A 24,845-nucleotide genomic window follows, 5' to 3' on the forward strand; every position below is an offset into this window, starting at 1 on the left:
TTTCCTTCTTGAAGAAGGTCCAGCCTTCCTGGGCCCCTTTGCCCTTCAGGACCGTCTCCCAAGGGACCCTCCCGACCAGTGTCCTGAACAGGGCAAAGTCTGCCCTCCGCAAGTCCATGGTAGCGGTATTGCTCACCCGCCTCCTTACTTGGCTAAAAATTGCAAACTCTATCATTTCATGGTCGCTAAGCCCAAGACGGCCTCCGACCTTCACTTCTCCCACCAGACCCTCTCTGTTCGTAAACAGCAGGTCAAGCAGGGCACCTTCCCTTGTAGGCTCGCTTACCAGCTGCGTCAGGAAGTTATCTTCCACACACCCGAGGAACCTCCGGGACTGTTTCCTCTTAGCTGTGTTGTACTTCCAGCAGACATCCGGTAAGTTGAAGTCCCCCACAAGAGCAAGGGCTTGCGACTGTGAGACTTCTGCCAGTCGCTTGTAGAACGCTTCATCAGCTTCTACGCCCTGGTCGGGTGGTCTATAACAGACCCCCAGCAGGATATCTGCCTTGTTGGCCTTCCCCCTCATCCTTGGCCATAAGCATTCAACCCCATCGTGACAATCATCCAGCTCTATACAATCAAAGCACTCCTTGACGTACAGAGCCACCCCACCGCCTCTCCTTCCTTGCCTATCCCTCCTGAAGAGCTTATAGCCCTCCATCGCAGCACTCCAGCCATGCGAGTCATCCCACCATGTTTCTGTGATGGCGACCACGTCATAGCTGCCCCGCCACACGATGGCTTCCAGCTCCTCCTGTTTGCCGCCCATGCTGCGTGCATTGGAGTAGATGCACTTGAGCTGGGCTATCGGTCTTGCCCCCGACAATGGCACGTCACCCCTAGGCTCACCTCTGGGTAGCCTGGCTTCATCCCCTTCCCCCTTCGAGTCTAGTTTAAAGCCCTCCTGATGAGGTTTGCCAACTTACGGGCAAGGATTCTTTTCCCCCTTGGGGGCAGCTGAACACCATCTGCACTCAGCAGGCCCGGTGCCACGGAGACCACCCCATGGTCAAAGAATCCAAAATTCCTCTGGTGGCACCAGTCTCTGAGCCACGCGTTGACCATGTTTGCTTTCTTATTCCTTTCAGTGTTCCTCCCCGCCACTGAAGGGATTGCAGAAAACACCACCTGCGCACCCGATCCGTCAATCAGTCTCCCCAGCGCCTTAAAGTCCTTCTTCATCCCTTTCACGCTTCTTTGCTCAATCTCCTCGCTGCCAACCTGCAAAACTACCAGCGGGTAGTAATCGGTGGGCCGTACCAGACTGGGGAGTTTCCTTGTGACCTCTCTCACCCGGGCCCCAGGGAGGCAGCAGACTTCCCTGTGGGTCGGGTCAGGCCGGCATATTGGGCCCTCCGTTCCCCTCAGGAGGGAATCACCTACAACAACCACCCTCCTTTTTGCCTTGGTAGAGGTGGTTGTGATGCGTGGGGCAGGCTGTCTCGCCCTAGGCAGCCCCGCAGATGGACTTTCGTCCACGTCCTCGTTAGCCTGGCCCTCAAGTTCCAAAAGTTACAAAGTATGCAGATTGATTAACTGTCCTTGATGTCTGTCCTGCAAGTCTGAACAGAAGTAAGTGTTGGTAATGACACTTTCCCACATAGTATGGACCCTGGTAATGTTTATCCTTCACACTCTTGATTATGAGACCCTGTTTTGGGTGCTAATAACTTGACCAAAACTTAATCCTCAAGGCTGAAATTGCCTGTGCTTTATTTCTCATTCAGACTCAAGCTTAAACTCCAAGTCTCAGCAATGTTGCCATTTCTGCAGATTAGATGAGAAGGAACTAGTTGCAAGATTTAATGGTTTTCTCTGTCATTTTATTGAGGACCTTCAGCACTACTATGTCTTGAGCCTGAAGTTGTACTTGGCAAGAAGGTGGACTCTAGGAATCAGAGAGTAGTCTCCTGCCCCTAGAAAAGTGTCAGCTGATTTTCTCAATGGAGTTTGTTAAGGTTTTTGTTTGCTTTTGCTGAGAACGCTGAAAGGTCTGTCCTCCCACCTGCTGTGGCACATGCACTGGGTGCAAAGCCCACATAATTCCCACTTCACCGTCTCCACACCTGCCTAAACCTCACACATTTTGTGGAGAATTACTGCAGCCTTTCTCTCCCTCTGTGTTCCTACGTGCTAAATTTAAGTGATTAGCTTGGTTTGGGATCTGCTGGTGGCTGCATCGGACATTTAGGTCAGTTAACGGGACAGAAGCTGTGTTGCAGCTGCGCTATTTATCTGGCAAGGCCATCCTCATTTTAAAAGTAATCCAGCTGGAGGACATAATCCCCAGATGTTTTGCAACATATGTCTTACCATGTCATGTGGCTGGATGTACGGCTATCATATGCTATACACTCTCACTCAGCTATACGTCTGGCGTGTGACCCCGCGTGTGGCAGCCCAAATGCTGGGACAGAGACAGTAGCAAGGTTTACACCCAGGTCTGTGTTCAAACAGTACTGAGTATCTTCTAGAGAAGGGTCTCCATGGCAAAAGCAAACCTCCACCAACAGGAGATAGAGTTTCATCCAAGGGCAGAGAGCCTGAGCTCTACCCATGCAGTAGCACTAAGTCTGTGTATATCATTGTCCGTAAAATGCAGTTGGGTTCCGCCTCTCCCCTCTCCTGCCCTTGCACATATTTACTGTTGCACACTGCGTGTGTGCAAGGGCTCTTCCCTTGCTCTGGTCACAGCTTACGAGGCAGAGAGCTGTAAAAGGGGACAGGGAGCTCTTTTGATTTGAGGCCCTGTGCTGAGGTCTTGCAGACACCATTTCAGCTCCATCTGTGCTATTGGTTGCTATGGGATATTCGGAAAAGTTATTTTTGAAAATGCAAGAGGTGGCAGGCTTATTTTTGGCATTTCCTAACTTTGCATATTTGACTTTAACTCTCTGTGGGAGCAGGGCAGGCATTTTTTCTTGAAAGATCAGTAAGTAGATTAAAATGTTAAAATGTGTGTCGGCTGTGAAGTAGGCACCCTAGACATAACATACCGCAGAAATCAGCGTTTCCTTCCCACTTTTAAAGAAGTTTCTATATTTAGCATCTCACATTTTCAATAGGGTTTTTGAATGCTAATGTTAGAAGGGTAAAATAAAATTAATCTCTCAAAGAGCTGGTGTTCAGCCTGTAAGGATGTGTCTGTACAACCTGCCTATTCTGTGCTGGAAGCTGAATGTTTCCTCAAAGAAGTTAAATGTATCTCCCATCTATTTCCCCATAATTGTGTATAACCTACTATATGGAAACAGTTTACCTGCAAAAGAAAATAGCATCCTAAGGCATGTTAGTGGTGACTTCCAGAAGTTTGGCAGTGATATAATGGAACAAACAAAAATGTGACAGCTTTGAGCTAGATCCTTAGGATATCTGCAGGGTGAGAGAAAATGTCTGTTTACAAAGAACATCCTTCCCTTTCATTTTTCTGTTCCTTACCTGACTTCGATACACATGAGTAATCTGTCAGTCCCAGAAGATGCATTTGAAGGGGATAGCACTGCAGGATATACACTTTCAAATGCAAATATCGAAAGCAGCTCAAGGAAACCAAAGTAGGTTGCCCAAATTTGACAGAGTGAACTGAATTAGAGTTTGTGAGCTGTGCAGTTTTTAAACTTGAGTCATGAGGCCTCTATTCTTACTGCATTGCCATCAGATTTTCAGGATGCCTCCCCAGGCTCTGTGCAGATCTATGCTCAATTCACATTGCAGTTCATAGAGATAAGTGATACTACCCAGAATTTTTGAAACTGAAGTTCTGTTGGTACAGACTCCCTTTGTGACCTTGGAGAAACCACTGTACATTATTACATTATTAATATATTTGCAAAACTGGGACAATATTACTTCTCTGTCTCTTGGAGAATCTTAAGGGATCAATAGACAGAAAGATTGTGCTTAGATACTATGGAAATCGAAGGGTGCAGAAATACCTAAAATAGTCATCTCAGTAGAGTGAAGCTGACCATCATGGCTTATGAGTGATAAGCACGGGCTTCTTCCATTTGTGCTACAAAGAAGTTTCAAAACAGGACTATGAAGGACTAATCGCTTCCTGGAAGGTAAATCATCTAAAGTGAAGAATGTCTTAGGAGGAATACTGTAAGATTTTCTTTGCTGTGCTTTACTATCCTCTCTTAAGGGTTGTTGCAATAACTGTATTAGAATTTGGATTGAGGGTGGTTTGCTTTCTTGGGGGGGTCTGAATACAGTACACTGTTCCTCTCCCCTATCCCATCCTTGTTTAACTAAGCTGAGAGAGCTCAGTTTGATTTCACACTGTAAGCAGGGTGCAACCACGTTTTAAAGGTGCACCCAAATTATTTGTCAGCCTTGTAAAATCCAACTTATTTCACAGTTAACTTACTTCAAGGTTCAGCTTATTTGTTTCACAGGATCAACAGTGTCAAAACAATAACGAAAAGTTGTGATGGTATATATTGCATATTTAACAAACTTTAGTTGAGCTCTCAGGGCGAGGTGGGGGAGAACTAAGTGGTCTGCACCATATCTAAGCATGGGATCCTAGTTGAATTTAGAATTATTTTGTGCAGTGAGAGAGTCTGAACACCCATAGAAGAAATAATTATAAAAACAATCATAGTAGCAAATGAAAACTGATTTTCAAAGCTTATAGTTAGCTAGCTGTGATCACAAAGTGCTCAAGAAGACCTTTTTAGTGATCCTGCTCCAGATTGAGTGAGAAGGATACACTGAACTGGCCTGCATGGTATGTGACTGCCTGATGTTGGTTTGCTCAGCAGCAGAAGAGAGAATGGGTACTTCCATTCAGTAATTTTAGTACAAATATGCATAGAAATGCAATGCTGAAGAAAGAAATTAACGTACAGCCAGCAAAACAAATGCTTTTCCAGTTTATACATTATTTGTGGAGTAATAGTAACAAAATTACAGTTACACAGTTTAAAGTTTAACACAACTCAGAGAGATTCATGAAGATGAAAAGAACACAAGTTCATATCAGTTTTTGAAGGAATGTCAAAAAGCAATAGGTTTATAAGCAATATAAGCCCTTGTGGTTCAGGTGAAATGAAATCTCAGTTTAATTCCAGTTAAATGGAAACCTTCCAGTAAGCAAGTTACCCATGCATGAGTAATGAAGGATTTCCCACCTGTTTCCTGAAGAGGCTTGTAATAATTGCTTTTTAAGGTGGCTTGATTGTCTGAGACAGTATACCAGAATGCTGATCCCAACATAAAATCACAGATTTTTCTTGTTTTGGCATGGTTTAGATGAAAACTTCAATTCCTTCATTATTTTTTTAAGAGCTAAGAAGAGTGTGAGCACTTCATTAACGATTATACTGAATTGCAAGTCAAGATGCTATATTATGCCATAGGTTCTGGTTAGCAGTAGAAGACCTGAAGAAGAGGCCTATCCGTGAAGTTCCTGCTCGCGTCCAAGAAATCTGGCAAGAATTTCTTGCTCCAGGTGCACCCAGCGCTATCAATCTAGATTCAAAAAGTTATGACAAAACCACGCAGAATGTAAAGGACCCTGGAAGATACACATTTGAAGATGCTCAGGTCAGTCTGCAATCCTGTTTAGGGACATTTGAAATAGAATATTGGCTAGTGAAATCTATATACAAAAAATAAGATATATTTGGGAATTAAATGGTAATACTCTGTTTCCTAAAATGCCATTTTGGCAATGCAAATGTGTAACATTCTTTCTTTCATGAGGCCTATGAATTGCTAATACTCTTCATGAAACATCTGTGCCTCGTATAGAGTCTTCAAGTGGACTTCAAATAGAGCAAAGCATATAGTGCAGTGAAAATTATATTTTCATGTTCCTGTTTTCTTAATTTTCTTATTCAGTTACATTCAGAGAAAAGCTTCCCCCGCGCACACATTGATTTCTAGTTCTCAAGATCTCTCTCTGAAAGACTTCCCTTGATACAGGCTCAATGTCTGTTCTCTCAGTGCATGTCCAAAAGTGTTGTTATCATTTGTAGGAGTCATAGGTTCCCATCATGAAAAGAATATGACCCATGTGAGAAATAACATTTTGTAACAGCTTGTGCAGAAGTATCATATTTCACAGATGGTGTATATTCTATACCTTATTAAACTACTATCTACAGAACATTGGGCAAAGATCCTAAAGATCTGCTCTTCAATAATCAGTATTACAGCAGTAAGAAATAGTCTGTAGATGTCTTATTTGGCTTTTGGTGGCCTGATTTAGTCACAATTTGAATACCATCATCAAAAGATACTTTTGACTGGAGCTAGATTTGTGAAAATACTTATATTTTTGAGATTGGAAGTAAAAGTTAAAAAACCAAAATGGTAAAATACAAATCTCAGTTTTCCTCAGAAGAAAAAACAAGTGCTTTTACATTAAATAAAAAGTCACTTCATGTGACTTAATATTTCATCTTTGCAGACTTCTGAGAAAAGCATTGGAAAAGAATTGGATTCACAGTAAAAGTAGTAGAACCGGTACCATCCTCCCTTTTTCATCAGCAGCCCAGTGATGAAAATTTAATTATTAATGCAAAGTGAAATGGTATCAAAAGGAGAGATTGAGATCATATCCCTGCAGGATTTCCTACAGCTTGATTATTAGGTCATCATCTTGGGAGTCAGAAGATGCTGCTGCAAGTCCCACAAAGGAGAGAAGGGAATTGAATTAGGGCTTTCTACTTTTTGTGAAGTGCCTCTGCCCTAAATAGAAGGGGGAATAATTCTACCACCTTTTCATTTTGCTGTTATGAGAATAGTAGCCTATGATGCAAGAATAAAGTTTTCATTAGAGACTATATCATACCCACTGTTTTGAAGTACAGTTTTTGCTTGCATCTGCTGACCCCCTGGAGATTTAGGAATGCAGTGTATAGCAAAGGCATAAGTTACACAAATAAACAATCTAGCAAGATTAAAGATTTAAAAAAATATGTCTTTGCACTTGAGTCAGTAAAGGACAATTAAATTCCTTGCCAGTATCCTTTTTTTTTTTTAAAATAGGTGTAAAATTTCAACACCATTTTACTTCCAGATCTCTCTTCTCTTTTTTTTCCTTCATTTATGAAAGACATGGAGTATTCAGTCTTTATGCAAGCAGGACTTTTCCTCCTGTCAGACCTCTGGTTGTTTGATCCAGATCAGCATACAGCTTGAACCTGGAGGCCTCCATTTCTCTGGGAAAAGGGGGCAGACAGTACCTGCTGTGTTCTGACTTGAAGCTGTAGGACCTTTACAGAGTGCCCCACCTGAAGTGGAAGTTTTGTCAGGAATAGGGCTCTGCCTCTGCAACAAGCTCTTTATGGCTTGCCAGTTGGGAAAGAGACCACTTACAAGTCATTCTGGCAGTTGGCAAGTCATTTAATTGTGGTTAAAAGTGTTTTGAAAAGCATTTCTGGACTTGAAAGATGGCACCACAGAACTCCATGTCAAAGGAGAGCGATACATAAGTAAAAATAGACCTATTGTGCTAAATGACATCCAGCCTTAATTCCTGACTAATGTGTATATTAACAATACTAATACAGCCTAATTTATTCTTGCTTGTACAGGGTTGGGTTTTGCACAGAAATAACATTTTTCTGCCCATCACCATTGATATGTACAACAGGAGCAGAGTCCTTTCTGCTCTCTGTTGGCTGTATTGGCTGCTTTCATAGAAACTGAGTGGAATAAAAACTCCCCAAATAAACCAACCTAAGTTCTGAGTATACACCAGAATTTCTCTGCTTAGTGCGAGAAATACAATGAAAGGCACTTAGAATCATTCCCTAGAGTTTCTAATACAACAAAAATTAAAAATCCGCTTTAATTTTACCTTGCCATAATTTTCAAGCAAAGTGGGGGTTTTTTTCCTATTCACTAATTTCATGCAGTACCAAGCTGACAAACAGTATTTACTTTACAGTTTTTTGCTGTTTCCTGATTGCTGTGCTACAAGCTTCCTATAGTAAAAGGTAGGGTTTGAGTGAAAAATAAAACAAAAATAGCTAACACAATTCAGTGGATTTTTTAAAAATATTTTTTGTCAGAGTATTTCCTACTGTGATTTCTTTTTCTACAAATCCCTTTCCTACCATTACAACTAGAACCAGAATTATAAAGTGTCTTGCATCATAGATTTTTAGGTCTTCATATTTTATAGACATGAGAATGCTCCAAAAAGAAAACCTCTATAATCTGCCTGTGTCATTTGTTTTCTGGATAAGGGTTTCCAAATTTTCATATGTCTCTGAAGAATAAATATCTTGGAAATTAGATTAGCCTGGAACTGTTTTTCCATTTCCATATGTATTTTTCTTTTTATATTTCAAGAGTAGCCAGGGGATATCCTCCCTAATTTAAGGCCTTGTAGTGCTGAATTAGAAACCTAGTACCTTTTTCCAGCCTATGAAGTCAGAAAAGCATCTCCAGAAACTAGTTCAGAAAATCTGATGAGGAAGGATCCACAACTCCTGATTTAGTCACTTAGCTAATCTGACTAATGTAAGGGAGGTTTGAAACTGGGCCTTAAGCTAGGACTCAGTTGTAAAGTCTTAGAAAAATAATTCCATATTGGAAATAGGGACTATAAATTTAAGAAGAGTGTTGTGTTCTTTATACATAACAAATAGGTGGGATTTCTGCTTTAAGAGTAGAGAGCAACTCTGCCTTAGCTTCAGAACTGCGACCTGCTACCCTGTAAGACTTCCTCTTCAAAATAGTGCTAGCTGGTATACATTCCACAACGAAAACATATGCAACTGCCTCCTGTTTTACTTATATCTTCTTTTATAGGAGTAACAGCTCCTTATTTCCCTTTCAGGAGCACATTTACAAACTGATGAAAAGTGATTCTTATCCTCGTTTTATACGATCCAGTGCCTACCAGGAGCTGCTACAGGCCAAGAAAAAGGTATTGGTCCATCTTGCCTTTGTCTTGCCACTGTGCAAAGCGGTGGTTATGTTTGCAACAATACTCAGTCTTCTCTCCCCTGTGCCAGTGCAACTGGATATCTGGTAGGTGACCAGCTTGGCGTGTTTGGAGGGTCACATACACACAGGAGTTCAATATACATATATGTGTATATATCCTGCATGCGGGCATGTTTCAATAAGTTAATCTAGCAAAACTTATTTTTATTTTTACATCCCATGTTGTACTGTTTTCTCTGTTATGAAGCACCTTAAATTGCAAAGTGCTTTACAAATACATTAAAAAAAATAAAATAAAATCCCAGAAGAATAGTCTTTCATGTTTGCAAGTTTGCTTATGTAATAATTGTTGTTCTCTTTATTCCACCTATAAAAGCTACAGAATGTGTTTAGAAACAACCTTATTTGTATGAATAACTTCTAATTTCAGCTATAAATATAGGGGCTTCCTAATTCTGTTGCTTTCCCTATTATTACATGAATACTTTTGAGTAGGCTAGGAATCTGACTTGAAAGACTGATCATGTCACACTTCTGCAAAAAGACGCTCATGTCTTGGTATGTAATATTTGCTTAGAAACGTCCAGATTATGGAGTAAGTTCTGAATAGACACAGCCCGGAGTATGTGGGGCAGCTTGTGCAATGCAGATTTCCATAATGATAAATAATTTTATTAGTGGTCTTTAAATAGTGATCTCCTAGAATCAGCTGGGAGCCCTGTGCCTGCAAAATCAGGGCCCCGATCGTTACCGGAATGAGGTAGTTATTAACACCATAGCATTCTATTGTTTATAATGACAACCTAAAATTATATGAAAGTACTGTGTGATTTTGTTTTTTGTTCAAACATTGATTTCTGAAGATCCAATATAGAGAGAGATGTTGAAAATACCAGAAAGCTACAACTGTCCGTGTGAAGTCCTTAAGTTTGTGAATGTCAGTTCATTAACACAAGATGTGCACTTCATTATTTCTTTTTATTTTCAGTTTTTCTTTTAAATCAAACCAGTTTGATCCCCATGAAAAATGATTTTTGTCGAATACTATTCCTGCTTTGCCCATCCCCTGTTTTGCAGAGTCCCATTACAGCTTCATACCTGTGTTCGCTTCCTGATTTATACAAACTTTGTTTTGCAGTCCATTGTTTCATCGATCCTTCTTTTCTACTCCATTTTTTCTTGCTTTTCTTTTCCCCCTCCTTTTTCTTTTGTTTCTTTTTTTTTTTTAATTTTAAATTTAAGTTGGAAAACACACTGGATCGTCGAACATCTTTTGAGAAATTCACACGCAATGTGGTAAGTTTGTTGCCTCGGAAGACTAGTAAACCTGATGGGACATCCTTCTCCCCTCCCCCTCACCGATCCCTACTTGCCCTTTTTGCTTCTCTAACCTGACAATTAAAAGTGTATTTATCACAGTTTGTGAATTTTCCCAGGAATGACATCTTTATCATGTGCTTTCATTACAACCCCTCCTCCCTAGCCCCTTTCCCACTGACCTCAGTAGTCATACACAGAGGAATGGACCTTTGGGAGCCATGCTTTTTGCATTAGGAAGCATGAAATTATTCACTCTTTTTTTTTTTTTCTTTTCTTTTTCTAAATTGTAGTAAAGAATCTGTGAAAACCTGCTTGATGTTGTTCCTTTTTCTGGTGCCTCCCAAAATACTGAGTCTGACACGGTTTGAATACATTGGATTTCCTTCCTGTCTTCTTTTTATTTTACTAAAAAAGAGTTTGTCCCTTTTTTTTTTTTAATTGGGCACAGGGAAAAATAAACAATAATAATTTCCCATCTTCCTTAATGTCTAGCACAGCTTCTTCAGGACCAAAGAATTCACGCTGATGATGCGCAAGGGTTTGATTGGGATTTCATTTTGATAATGGACTACAAGAACTGATTATTTTTTTTAAATATATAATTTTCAAAAGATATTTCACCAAGGTAAAAAAATGAAGGCTGGTATATTTGCTGTGGGCATTCTCTTGCCACCTGCCAAAAGATCCACTGATTTCCTGATATATGGGATTCTTTTGCTTATCCGGTTTCTTTGGATTTTTTTTTAACATTGTGAAAGTTCAAACTAAAGCATTCAACGCATTTATTTTTGTAGGGCAGAAACATCCCTATTTTCCCATGCCATAAAAACTGTACACCAACACTGAGGGCGAGCACTAACCTGTTATGAAAAGAGGTAGAAAGATCTTGGATTATACTCAAGTTTGTCTGCATTGTCTGTTGAATTGTGCAGGTGACGCTGCTGTGTGTGCGTGTGCATCCGTGGCTTTTTCTGTGACCTGGTTAGTGGATCTGTGTGTGTTGAAATGAAAAATATGAGAGCTTTGAGCAAAGATCATGGTTTTTGTTTTTTAGTTTCTAGGGAAGGAGAAGCAGTTCTCAGAAACTGCCTCCCATACAATGAGGCTCAAGAGTATTTCCTCAAGTATTTAATATATATATATATAGAGTTTCTAGTAATCAAAAAAAGAAACAAACACAGTGAAAGAACAAAGTTTTGTGAGGCTGTGGGACTATCTCACACGTTAAAACAAAACTGTAATTCTTTAACTACTTTCTTATAGGTAAAGGCTTCCTGTAATATGCTTTGAATCCACTGTAATCAGGAAGAAATTTGGATTCAATGGGACAAAGTCAGTAAAGGACACTAAAAAGTAAATAAACAGCCACAAAGGAAACTATCCCAATGTTTGAAACAAAAACCCCTGTATTTTGCATGGTGGTGTTGCCATAGCATGTTGCAGTGTGATTTGTGTGTTGTCTAAGCAGGTTGATCTATAAAACAACATTGTACATGATAACATTATACATGATAATTACATGATAATTCCGTAGGAAGTTCCCTGTTAATAAAAGAGCCTATGTTGACAAAAGAGAGTGTAGAGAGTGGGTAGTATAGTACATCTGGGACCTCTGAGAGCCAGGCTTTTCCCCAGTCACAGTGCCTGGCAAGCTGCAATAACTACGTTCATTCATGGGAGTTTAAACAGCCCACAGATCAGGAACTGGTTATGGTAAAGAGTATGTAAATGGGTGGCTATAAGGAGAGAAATAGCAAGCTGCAGACAGATGTGAGGAGAACACAGCACAAAAATGAAGGAAGTGAAGACAGACTGGGAGGCACTAAAATGACTCTCCGATAATCCCTGTCGGAGCAGCGGTACTGATAAACCAGCAGTTCTGTGCACAAACACTGGAGCATTATGCCCTGCAGGCGTGCCCGATTTTCGTCGTGCTAATCTCAGGGCAGAAGTACCAGAATAGCAGGATGCCAGAGATGCAAGGCAGGCCCAATAAACCAGCTGTGAGCTAGAAATGGGAATAAGGATTTCTGGATGTGAAGCATTAGTACTTCTTCAGTACAAGAGGGCGATTCTTTTTTCACAGAGCAAGCTATAAAATAAAAACTGTGGTTTTGCTTTTCCTCAAACTACTACCTGTGAATCCGGGTGGAGTCTGTCAAGTCGGGTCAGGTATGAAAGTAAAACATGCCACTGCTAGATCTATATTCTCTATTAGATCAGCAACTCTGAGGCTTCAAATTAATCCACAGAATGTCAGGATGCTCAAGTGCAAACCTTTTCCCCAGGATGACTGAATTCACATTACCCACTGCCCCAGGACCCCTTGCCACCAGACATCCTTGTTCTTCCGTTCTTGTTCTCGGTTATGATGACTTTATATTATGTAATTATCTACCTTGGTACAGTGGTTCCAACCAGCAGAGATGAGGGAAATGTTTCTCAGAACATCCTACAGTGTACTGATTAACTTGTTCAACTGTGAGGTGAGGGACTGTGGTATAGATCTGTTCTTCTGATTAATACAGAAAATAGGTGTGAAGCAGGTCTTCTACAGCCTGGATAAATGCTGTCATCTCTGAATGATTTAGTAAGATGAAAATTACAGTTTCTCTTCTCCTCTAATGGTTTAGAAAATTTAGACTAATTTTCACTGGGTTTTTTCTCATATATTGAAGTGGGTTTGTACTGAACTAAATTAAACCTCAGTTTTTTCCATTTGAAGTGTTTAAAAAACCCAGTAACCTTGGTTGTGTCTAGGGACTGAACCTGAGAAGATGACCTTGTAATTCATAACCTGATTTGTTAAGACGGAGACTGCAAGAGGCTCCTGATCAGTGATGAATGAAAGTGGGTTTTACTTGCTATAGGAACATTTGTTAAACTACGAAGTTTAGAATATTTGTAAGGGCGATCCCTCTGTACTATTCCTTGAATTAAGTGGAAATAACCTAATATATTGAGTCGTTATTCTAGTCTGATGGAGACAAAATAAAAATGGAGCTATACACACAAAAAAGCCCTAGGCTCAGCTCTGTGTTTCTTTGATATTGGAGAGTTTTCTTTCCAGAAAACTTTCAATAAGTTGGTGCACTTTATGAAAGCCCTAAATGCTCAGCTTAAAAACATTGGCTATTTAGCTTGCTCTGTAGATTTTATAGCACAAAATTGCTAATGCCTTTGGCAGTCCACAACAGACAATATGAATAGTGTTAGAAACAGGTCTGCATTCATGTACAATATAGATAAAGTAATAGCAAACTGGCATTTGCTATATGTAATATTTATTACTAAACACTTTATAGTTTGCCTCTGACTAGTAAGCACAGCTGTTCTTGGTTTGCCTCACTTATTCACTGTCCCAGGTATTGTGTGGAAATACAGTGCACATACACTTCAGCACTACTGGAGTGATGCCACTGAGTAAGTGCATTGCCTTGAAATAACGCTGGCAACCACAAGTGTCAGAGCTCTGACTTGGAGGCACGGGGGGTGGTGGTGACAGTGTGCTCTGAGCTTCCCCCTTGGCCAGCACAGCCCCTCGGGTTTCTCTTTGGGAATAATTAAGGTCCAGTCACCTGCAGCTTCCCAAGATGGTGAGTAGGGAAGCTAAAGGTCTAAGTCGGGGAGCAGGAAGATCTCATTGCGTGCCACAGTAGTAGAGAGGGGGAAATCAGCTGTTTCTGAGGCATTTAAAAATTGAAATTCTTTTGAGGAATTTACATGGGGGAAAAAAATCCATATTTAAAAAAAACAAAATAAAACAAAACAAAAATCGGCCAACTTCCTCTACTTCAAGTACTACCATCTACATTGCAGAGAAAAAAAACAGGTGAATATGCGCTGATAATGTTGATGGAAACAAAGAGGTCCTTAAAGGACGACGTTAGTCTTTAATTTCTCATGTGCACGTAGGGTTTGTGACAGTGGCAGGCTGGTAGTCTGAGCAAGACACCTTTGTGAGTGCCAGCGCTGTGCTTAGCTGTGATCACCAGTCTGGAAGCCTGAAACGAAGGGATCTCATTTACAGTGGAGTGGGCTAATTTCATTTCCACCCCATGCAAATTTTTTTGTCTCATCAGGAACCAAGTTAGCAGGGCAAGAAGGTGCAGTCTCTCTCCTCAGAGCTGCCTGGGGGGAGATACTCCATCATCACTTGTTGGTGGCATGGTTTCAGGCACCACTGTCAGTGTTGGAGTTTTATCTGTTGCTGCCCAATTGTAGAGAAGGCAAAAAAAATGTGCTTGTTGCAAATTTGTGATGTTTTTTGGAAACACAGTCAGAACAAAACAGACCACACTCAGTTCGTATACTAAACCAGAGAGCCATCAGATGATAATTATCTTCACTCATAACTTCATAAACTGGACACCATTTAAAAACCCTTGAATTTAAAACCATTATCTCTTACATTACCCACACCCTTTCCAGCTGTCTTCTCCCACTTAGCTGGAAGAACTTACTTACCAGTGTCCTTTGATGTTTTTCCCCTCCAAACCAGTAACATTACACCATTTCATGCATGAGACGAGAAGTGTGAAGACCATTGAACACAGCACATTTTCACAGTGGCTCAGTCCAATCTCACTTAACATGACATAGCAAATTATGGTCTAGAGAGGGAAATTAAAACTCTTAAAAATAACTTCTTCAGTTCTTATAAGTGAGGGATAGACTTTCTAGATGCTTAAACCAGTGTAAGGTCTTGCCATGTTAAAATCTGTCCTTTTATTGATAATACATTAATTTAAATTGTTCATCAAGAAATTTTTCTGTATGAACAGGTAAAACTTGTTATGTACACAATAGCTCTACTGTGCCAGACCAGAAGTACACCAAGCCCTGAAATCCCACCAAGGGCTATGTTTTTCTTGAGCATAGCATTATGAATGAGGTTCAGTGCAGTATCAGCTGTGGGATCTCATGTTCAATGCACAGTCATGGAAGAAATCCCGATTATACTTTTGAAATTTACTTACAGGTTATTCCTAAAACTTAAAACAAAAAAATAGCAGCCAGAAAGAATCACAAAGCTTCTTGTTTGACAAATACAAAACAATAATAAAAATAATAAATAGTTGCAGAAATTAGGGCTTTTTCCTTTTCAGGAAAGAGATGGCTTGTTGTGCTCAGTGATGGAAGAGCGGAGCTGAGGGGTTCTTCTAAGTGAAGAGCCAGTGCGTACCATTTCAGGTCTTAAGCCAGTGTCTGCCATTTCCCAGCTGACAAACATTTACCTGTGTCTTAAGCTATTTGCAGGAATGAGAACTGCAGAGAGGTATAGAAACCTGAGAGCGGTCAGGCTTAGGACACATACTAAAAATATTTGTCTAGTGTATTGGTGCCTTGGAAAATCTTATGTGTTACCCCACACTTCAGATAGTTATTCCGCTTCAAACTACCCCATCTGGCAACAGTTTGTAGGTTAATCACAAATGAGAGCAGCTCATCAGTAAACGTAATGATCAGTGGGGAAGGAGAAAGAAATCGGGAGTGTCACCTGATTTGGAGCGAGCCAGAATAGGAACACAGTCACTCAGCTGCTGCCTCCCATCTACGGACCACTCCAGGAAACGGTACGGCCCCAATGAGAAATGAACAGAGGCATGCAAATCCCCGCGATAGGCAGAAGGATTTTCCTGCACATGCAACCACTTAGCGCTGCAGCTGTGCTGACAACTCGTGCCCCAAATTCAGTTAATGCTAACCTCCTCCCCTTCCTCACATGTCTGAAAGAGAAATACACCTGCACGGGTGGCTGAGAGCAGTGTCCCGTGCTGCTGTGGAAACTGAAGCAGAATCCTGACCCCCTGAGTGGTGCTAAAGCAATTCCCCTGTGCTAGAGGAGCAAGGGCTGCCTATTCTTGGCAAGGGACTGACTGTTTCTGCTCCTGTGCCTTTCCAGATGTGCTCTGTCGGGGGCTGTTTATATACCGGCACTGCGATGTCACTTGGGAGCTTTCCCTGCCGATTCCGGCCGAGTTGCCGGCGTGCTGCAGGTGTGTCACACATGACCAGATGGGGAACAGTGAGAGCAAGGAGGGTCGATTCTCTCTCTGCATCCCATTTTGCTCACAGTGGGGTTCACACTGTTTCTCTATTACACCTGGTCAGATGCATGGAATTCTCATTTCTAGCTCTACCAGTATTGGTCCTGGGGAGTAGCATCTGCGCTGGCAATAAAGAAACATGAAAAAGGAGCCATTGAGGTTGCTTAGCAGAAAGGAAGAGAATTAGTCTTCTAAAAGGAAAAGGCTTGATCTTCCTCTACCATACATGTCAGCTCTGGCCCCTATATAAATTTCCTATTGATTTCTTAAAAGCCACATATGTACTGAGGTTGCTGCTGACTTGTTTGCCTGATTATTTGAGGTGTTAGTGTCACACTGCATAAAGACGTCAGTCAGCACATTTATATTTAGCAGCTCATAAATTTGCCCATGGTTTTGTAATTTTCCCCCTAAATTCTCTAAAAGTACAGTTGGAAGGACAACTCTATGTTAGTTAATACACTAAGGTAGGGACATGAACACTGAGGCCAATTGATTTTGTATTCTTAGATGTATTTGCTCACTCCAACTGCTGTGCTGCCTCCTCACACTCCGACTCCCTTGTCAAGGTATGTGTGGGGGTTTCATTTTGGCTTCTGTATTATTAGTAAATAGTTTCAATTCACATGTCTGAAGTGCACCAATATAGCCGAAAATCCTAATCGTGTTTAGAATTTGGCCATATACTTCTAAATGTTGATGGCAAGAATATATTGAAAGTATTAAAGGTCTGCTTTTCATTCTTTGGACAAACATCAACTACTTCTTCCCACTTTTTTTCCAACTGTTCTTTAATCTTAGTAGCACAGGAAATATTTTCCTTTGTGTGATGACTCATATGCTACACCTCTCAAAACTGGCCTGTTAGATGTAGTTTCCCAAATCAAAATTTGACTTATGGAAATGCTATTAACATTGTATTTGAAAGAAATAGCTGGGCTCAGCTCTTAAATTATGACCCACAAGGGATGATCCTTACATCAGTCTGTAAATTGAGTAAATCTGGAAATCTCCTAGAAGTGATAATGACGAAACCCTACTGTACAGAGCTAAAGTAAAAGTATGCTCTGGAACAGAGTTTGAAAGAAATATTCTCTAAACTGGAAAATAATAAATCCCTGCAGATCTGAATAAGAAGGTGGGGCAATTCTGTATTTGAGGCTGCTATGGATTCTGTGTAGTAAAAGCTTATTTTCCCAATCAGCAAACTAAGTATGATTCAGAATAAACATGGAAGAAGATCTCTTAAGGAGGGTGTATCTTCTAAGTTGTCACTTTTCCAGCTATAACTTAAATTAGAACTACTAATACCTGGAAAAAGAGCATACACTATTGTTGTTCAGATGAAGACTTTATATCTTTAAGAAGTGTAATATTCTCTGAGGCAGGGAGGGGAGGTGAGGGGAGGAGAGGACCATCCAGAGAAGTCCTGATCACTGTAGGGCTTAGGAGAAAAAGCATCCAAAGACCAGCAATATCCAGGGAGCAAGTGATGTAGAATACAGAAAAATTTTGTCATGACAGCTCACTGTGTCTGTAAGGGAAAATTCAAATAATATGTACAATGAGATTATACAAGTCAGATCAACTAACTAACAACTAGATTTTGTCCTGCTTTTAGGTCAAAACTTCCTAGTTTATGTGATATCACAATTCATTCCTGAGATGCTAGAATTTGGTTATGGTTCACCTATGTAAATTCCAGGGAATTTACAACTCCTAAACAATCAATTGTTGCAGATTAGAATAAAAAATTGTTTCACAGCTCTTATCCCACAACAAGAGCTTGCGTGGCTTTCCAGTGTGGTATTGAGCAAATTGTTTTAATAACTAATAGAGAGCTCCTGGTTTAATTGTTTTAATTAACTGGTTTCTGCTGTTCAGTACTAAAGGGAACTCACACGTATTTACAGAAAGCAGCCAGGTGTGTAGACCTGTAAAATTAAGCACAAATAACTTCATCAAAGGCAAAGATAAGCGTATGCTCAATATTTTCCTAGATTATGTCCAAGGCTGACAATCATGAATCGTCTAACAAAACACTTAATTTTGGACATGCTGTTTTAAATTGTATTCCAGTGCCACATAGCTGTTGAGACTTTTCTGACTATTTAAAAAGAAAAGATGTCTTACTATAACAGCTTGCCTGTTACATCAGAAGAAAACATAATTTAAGGCTTAACAAGTGTCAAGGAGCTGTGAATTTAATGTAGGTAGAACATGGCAGAGTTAAAGCTACCCCCAGGGAAGAGAGCGTGCCAGGAAGGACACTTGCCGTCTTTTGAAGAAGCGAGTATGAATACTGTCAGGTGATAGGGTGAACCTGGTGGATGAGCAGTCTAACCCAACATTGCAGATCACGAGTTCCCTTCAAAATTGTATTGTAGGGGAAATATTAATCCTGATTTGTTCAACTTGTATTTCAGAGCACAAAGAATAAAATAGTTATTCTTCCTTTTGTGAAGGTCCACTCTGATATATTGCATTTGAGCAAATGCTCGAAACCAACTTGCAGATCCCTGTGAGCGTAAATTTAATTGATAATGACAATAGATATTAAATTGTGTAATTCCACTGAGTTATAATACAGCAGATGACTTAACTCATTGATATGGCAGAATAAGTTCATTTACCATTTAGTGCAGAAAATGTAGCATCTCTCCATAGTTACAGTATTTCTTACTGTAGTCTCCTTGAAATCAGTTTGATTTTTCTGAGTTGTGCACTTAAAATGAACAATACAATAAATGTAAGTATTAACTATCTAACTGGAGAGTTAGACAGAGCCACTTTCTATTGAATGTTTTATGATCTCTTTGTGTTACATTACCAGGGTATGCCTCTGGTATTTTGAGGAGTGTTGTAAGCTTGCTGTGCCAGCTCTGCCTCTGTTGGATCAGAGCCACGGTAGGATGGCCCTAGGAGAGAGAACTCCTTTTATGTGGCCTTAGGAGAGCTAATTCCTGTTATGTGGTTTCATGGCTTTTGTCTGGCTCAGATAAAGCTCAAATCTGCCTGAAATATACCATGGTGACATACCCTACACCATCCTCTTCACTCTGTAGACCTAACTCTCGTGGGACAGTCGTTATACCTTATTAAAAGAACTTGCTAAAAAACTGAAACGGCATCCTTGCAACAGGAGGAATGATGAGGAAAATAACAGTGTGGAAGTCCAAACACCTTCAAAGCAGTGTTATGCAGTCACATGTAATATACCTGACCAATGTTCCTTATAAATAGTAAATATGGTCTCAGCAAACCGATAGCTGCATTCATGAAAAAGCTACTTTCCTGCCTATAAGCAATCTGCCTGTTACTTTCTTACCTTAACTTTAAAGTAGCTTTTTGTCTTCTGTGACATAGGTACCGCAGTTTGCACATTCATCTCTGTCGCACAGGGCACTCTCGCTTGCAGTAGCCTTCTTGAAGTTCTGGGTATGACTGACAGCAAAAACCTCAGCATTAGTTTCTCCTCAGCCAAAACCAATCTCATTCAATAATGGCCTTTACATTTGCTGGCTTATTCTGTGAAACAATCTGGCTGGCTGGCAGTGCAGGTGTTTAAGCGTAAGGGCTTCCTGTGGTTTAAGATTTGACAGACTCCAGTTGGTGCCCCTAGTTATTTGACAGTGATGTGGCAACACTAAGTGGTTGCTGATGAACAGGTCTGCAGTGATCATGCCTCTGTTTTCTGTTTTTGTTTTTTGTTTTTATCTTTTCCTCAGGGGAAATCGCTCACATCAAAGAGGTTAACCAGTCTAGTGCAGTCCTACTAAAAGGATCACCTTGTAGCATGGAAGCAGACTCAAATCATTATACATACTTTGTAGCTCACTGATTGCCTGACTCAGAGGACAGTAGAACAAGATGTTGCATGAGCAAGGACCTGACTTGTTTTCTTTTGTGTATACTAAGGCATTACAGACTCCGAGGGACTCTCTAGCCTTTCGATGCCTCCATTTCGAAAACTGTCTGCTCACTTCCTCCTTCATATCAAGCTGGATCTGTGTCTTTTTATTTTCTGCAAGCTCAAGTACAGTGAAAAAAAAGCTTCTGCTAGGCACAGTTTATTAAAAAAATACGTCAATCAAAAACTGGAAGAAATGTAAAAAATGCATATATTAATAAATATACATATGGCATCACATTTATTGCACAATAAATTAGCACAGAAGGTTTCATTTCACTGATGTATTCACATTGAGAAAGAAAGCCTGTGTCTTTGTCTGTTGTCTGTATATTCTCTGTTAATGTTTCTTGCATTTATTTTTATACCATATTTAAAAAAGAACACCTTTTACTCCAGATGTATTAAAGTTGATCCTTTCTCTGTAAATTTGTGTATGTTTATATTGTTGTTTTATCTTTCATTAAAAGATGCAGAATCTCTTTCCTTTGGGAAGTTTGAGATTTTAATATTGAATCTGAAGATTAGTCAAGAGCAAAATCATCCCCAAAAGTTACACACCTTGTGCTTTCTAAAAAGTGACATGAAATGGCATTTTCTTTCTCTCAGTGACACCTAATCAAACACACTTTATTGATAATCATTTACTTTTTATTTTCTTTTTATCAAGCTAGCAGCAGAGACCTTTCCAGCTTGCTCATCATCACATAAGCAAACCTTTCTTTAAGCTAGACCCGTCCTGTAATAGTGCAGCCTGCACAGCGATTCAGTCGCTACCCAAGACTGGATCGACTGAACTGCATTTCCTTAGGAACGGATGTGAAGAAAGCTAGCTGAGAACACAGGTGTATACTTGCTAAATAGGAAGGGTAGTATTTCTTTCTGCTTGCTGTCACTTGTGATACGATGCAACATTTTCAGCTGAAAAGGTTGTGGTTTGGGAGTGCTAAGTATACTGTTTGGTAGAGCAAACCCTGGGTAGTAACACAGGAGGCTGTCATTTTAATTCAAGGGCTCTATTCAGGTGTGCTGTTGTATGTCTACTGCTGAGGTTACTCACACAGAGACCTATTGACAGGTTTATGAGAGCAGGTAGATGTTGCCCATGAGACAGCAGATATGGAGCTTCTGAAGCTAAACTGATCTGGCACCAGAAATCTCTGCTTGGCCTAAGAAACAGCACTTGTGACTGAGAGATGACGTGAGGATAGTAGGCAGAATCTCTGAGTAGAAAAGTGATGATGGGAACGAAGTCAAGCGACAAAATGCTGATACCTCCAGGGCATCGTAGGGTGCATAGGACAAACAAGCCTTTTTAGCAATGCACAGGATAGACTCAGGACAGCCAACTCTAGTACCATCTGTCATACTGCCTTTGGTCTGATATTGAGAAACCGGAATCTTGTTTCAAAGGGACTACCAAATGTAAAAATGCACACCTTCCCCACCCCAACCCCCAAAGTGGGACAGTCATAGACACAATCAGATAATAAATTTGAATACATTAATGCTAGAGTCATCTCATTTAACATCGGATACCTACCTGAGTTGTTGCCGCTAGGGACAGGGCTCCTGCACAGAGCAGCTGTGGGCAGAAGGGAGCTGAGCTGCCTTCTGCAGGGAGTGCTCGCTTCTCCACTGGCTCTGTCAGTAGCCTGGTGCAGCCATAGCCGTGACTGCAGCATCTCTAAAGAGGTAGTCTGAATGAACCCAGGACAAAATGCATTACAAATCACCACGAATGGCTGTTCCTCAGGTTTTGCTTAGCTGGGGTTTCTGGAGGTTTGGGGTTTTTGTTTGTTCTTTGTTTTCACACGCCACTGCACTTCTGGTTTCTAGCTAGGATGATAATCACTGCTTTAAAGTGTCTCAGTTTTTGTTAGCACAGTTCTATTAAGCTTTTATCAGAAAACACTGGAAATGCCCCATGAGAGCTTGATTTTATCAAGAGCTCCATCTAGGTCACCTCAAAATATTCACAGTCTAGGGAGGCCAGATGAATTTTAATAAATAGCCAGAATGAACCCCAGATCTTAAACTCTGAGATTTAATTTTCCTTTACCACAGAAATATGAGCTCTGAGGCATGAACTTGGGGCCAAGCAATCCACAGAAATTTGAGCTCTGTTTCACTTCTCAGTGCCAAATAGAGGTATTTATTTCCAAACTCCTGCTGCCACCAATTGCATCAGCTGGTATATTGCCTGCTTTGCCTTAGGAGTTAACTAATTAGATACCACTGTCTCTTTGAAGAATCACTCCCTTCAAATAACTAATGTTTCAAATTCATGCATTAGGTATTTCATGCAACTTTACCCTAAGAAATATTTTTTTCCCAAATCACTTTGCAACACCAACTGGCCGATGAAAAGATGTGGAGCATTTGTGTTCCTCAACCCATTTTGTACTTATTCTAGTTCTTTCCTTTCAATAAATATGAAGTGTCTATTGAATGGCTGTCTTTTCCTGTATTTGCACAGGATTTAACACAATGTTTGTAAAGTAAAAATATGCATTGCTAATAAGGATTTCAAAGTAGTCAGGGAGCTGTATTAAGGTTTCATTTGAGCTTAGTTTCAAGTGATCCATCTCCACTGTTACACATCACTGAATTTGGCCCAAACAAAATCTATCCTACAACCAGCTGATTTTTAAAGGGTTCCAAGAATTAAGATTAACTCAGATTAAGGAATGTTTGTACAACCACCATACAGCTGAAATATGACTTTGGTTACATAATGATATACCCGTTAGGAATTCCAGTGAGGCCATGACTCTGCTGTGGAAAAACAGGCAAAGAGAGAAACCCAATCTGAAGGGACTGCATTTCTTGTCTCTGGCTGTGCCCAGCAAGCTGAAAACACCCTCCATTGGGGGATATTAATTGTAATACTCATTAAAATAACCACTTGGAGCTGGGAACTTCCATCTGAGAGTTGGGATTCATCAGACGGTCTCTTTCCTCAAGCATCCTTGTGCATAAAACAGCTCTTAAGCCTACAGGGGAAAGAAGTGTTTGCTGGTGCTGCTGCACCCTCGAGATGGTTTTGTGCTCTCAGACCAGCCTCAGAAGGAAAATGGCCGGTGGGAGAGACGGGAGCTTCCCTGGAACCTACCTGACAACAACAAAATATTCTCCTATTCTTCTGTAAGGTGCAATTAAAAACTGTCCTTCAATCCTACAAAACCGAATAGGGAAAAAAAAGGCCTTAAACAGTGATGAGAGAAATTGCAAAATGCTGAGCTGAAACAGTAGTCGAGACTGGCCAAAAATTAATGAGCTGAAGGTGAATACAGTAGTAAGAAATAGGAATTATTTGTGGTGACCAGAACAGAACCAACAAGGGAGGAGAACTGGGGAACTGAGTAATCAAGAGCAAGAGAGGCTGTATGCAGCTAGTGGATTGCCAGACTTGGCCACAGCTGTGCAGAGTTGGAATTAAAACCCAAAAAATCAGGCAAGATCAACTGTGGCTCTCCTTTTAAAACCCAACAGTGACATTTTTTCAGCTGGAAAGCAATTAATACCGAATATCTAGAATTGCTTTTGTCAGATTGCACCCCTAATATTGTTTGAAATCATGAGACATAAACATCAGATAGTCCCCCAAGAAATAACAAATACGAGGGCAAAAAACAGTTCCAGAAAACAAGACCTATAGAATGCATTTAGGATGTTTATTTATTTAAAAAAAAAAAAAAAAAGCCAAAGCAGACAACTAAAGTGAAGGAAGGCTGTTTTCTTTAAGTAACTGGAATGAGGAGTTGAGAATGACCAGTGATTTATTTGGTGCTCTTCCAATTATTTATCTTTATGCCAAGTGATTAACAGCTGTTTGAATTTAAATTTTAAAATTACCATATTTTTAATGTCCCTTCTAGCTAGAGATGTTGTGCATAGAACTAACACTGGACTTATTAACTTAGTTGCATACAACACAGGAATTTTGCTAAAGAAAGTTAATAGCTATAGGGACCTATATAAAATAAGGTTTTAATCCCAAGATGTTAAAGGGAAATTATCAACAATTCCTTTGAACATATTCTGTGTCCACAATTTATTTAAGCAAGTTACTAAGTGGTTGTGAATCATACCAATCTGCCTTTTGATCTGACTGTGCTGAACAGATTCATGCTTTTGTCTCCTGTGAGTTGAAGATACGCTGAAGTCCCAATATCAAAGAGGCAGAGTGGAAGAGAGGACGATCTCTTTGAGGCTGAGCTCCCCCTCCTCGAGCTGTTCCGGACTGTGGAGTCCTCAAGTGACATGTGTACAAATAAATGGGTTTTGTTTGTACAGACATCGGCTTGAGGGCTTCAGAGTCTCTCCAGACAGTCATTATCTCTGCCACTACGAAGTTTTTTTCCTAATATCTAAACTAAATCTTCTTTGCCTCAATTTATCCCTTTATTTTTGACCAGGCTGCTACAATCACTACAATAAAATGTTCCCTGCCTTTCTGCTCAAATACATAAATAGACATTGCAACATTACAGCCTTCTTCGGTTTTCTTACTTGTGTTTTCTGAAGTGCTGAGTGACTTCATTGCTCTCCTCCGGGCTAGGGGGTGTTACAGCTTTCTTGGAGGACAGTACCTAGAGCAGGCTGCAGGGTTTCCACTCAGGTTTTACAGGACGAGGGAAGAGGATTACTGT

General features: G+C 40.4%; 1 protein-coding gene across 8 annotated transcripts in view; it reads left to right on the plus strand.

Moving 5' to 3' along the window:
• The window catches only part of RGS7 (regulator of G protein signaling 7), a 263,160-nt gene that overhangs the window by 225,161 nt on the left and 13,154 nt on the right, over nucleotides 1–24,845 (plus strand). For 4 of the 8 annotated variants that reach the window (XM_059835870.1, XM_059835874.1, XM_059835875.1 and 1 more), the window contains 3 exons: nucleotides 5,364–5,550; nucleotides 8,801–8,890; nucleotides 11,025–11,099. In XM_059835870.1, the coding sequence (XP_059691853.1) occupies nucleotides 5,364–5,550; nucleotides 8,801–8,890; nucleotides 11,025–11,099 (352 nt within the window). Of the gene's footprint in view, nucleotides 1–5,363; nucleotides 5,551–8,800; nucleotides 8,891–10,152; nucleotides 10,207–11,024; nucleotides 11,100–20,198; nucleotides 20,358–24,845 lie in introns of those variants that run through there. The other 4 variants (XM_059835869.1, XM_059835872.1, XM_059835868.1 and 1 more) reach the window with 3 other exon arrangements.

This window comes from Gavia stellata, chromosome 2 (genome assembly GCF_030936135.1).
Source record: "Gavia stellata isolate bGavSte3 chromosome 2, bGavSte3.hap2, whole genome shotgun sequence".
Lineage (NCBI taxonomy): Eukaryota > Metazoa > Chordata > Aves > Gaviiformes > Gaviidae > Gavia > Gavia stellata.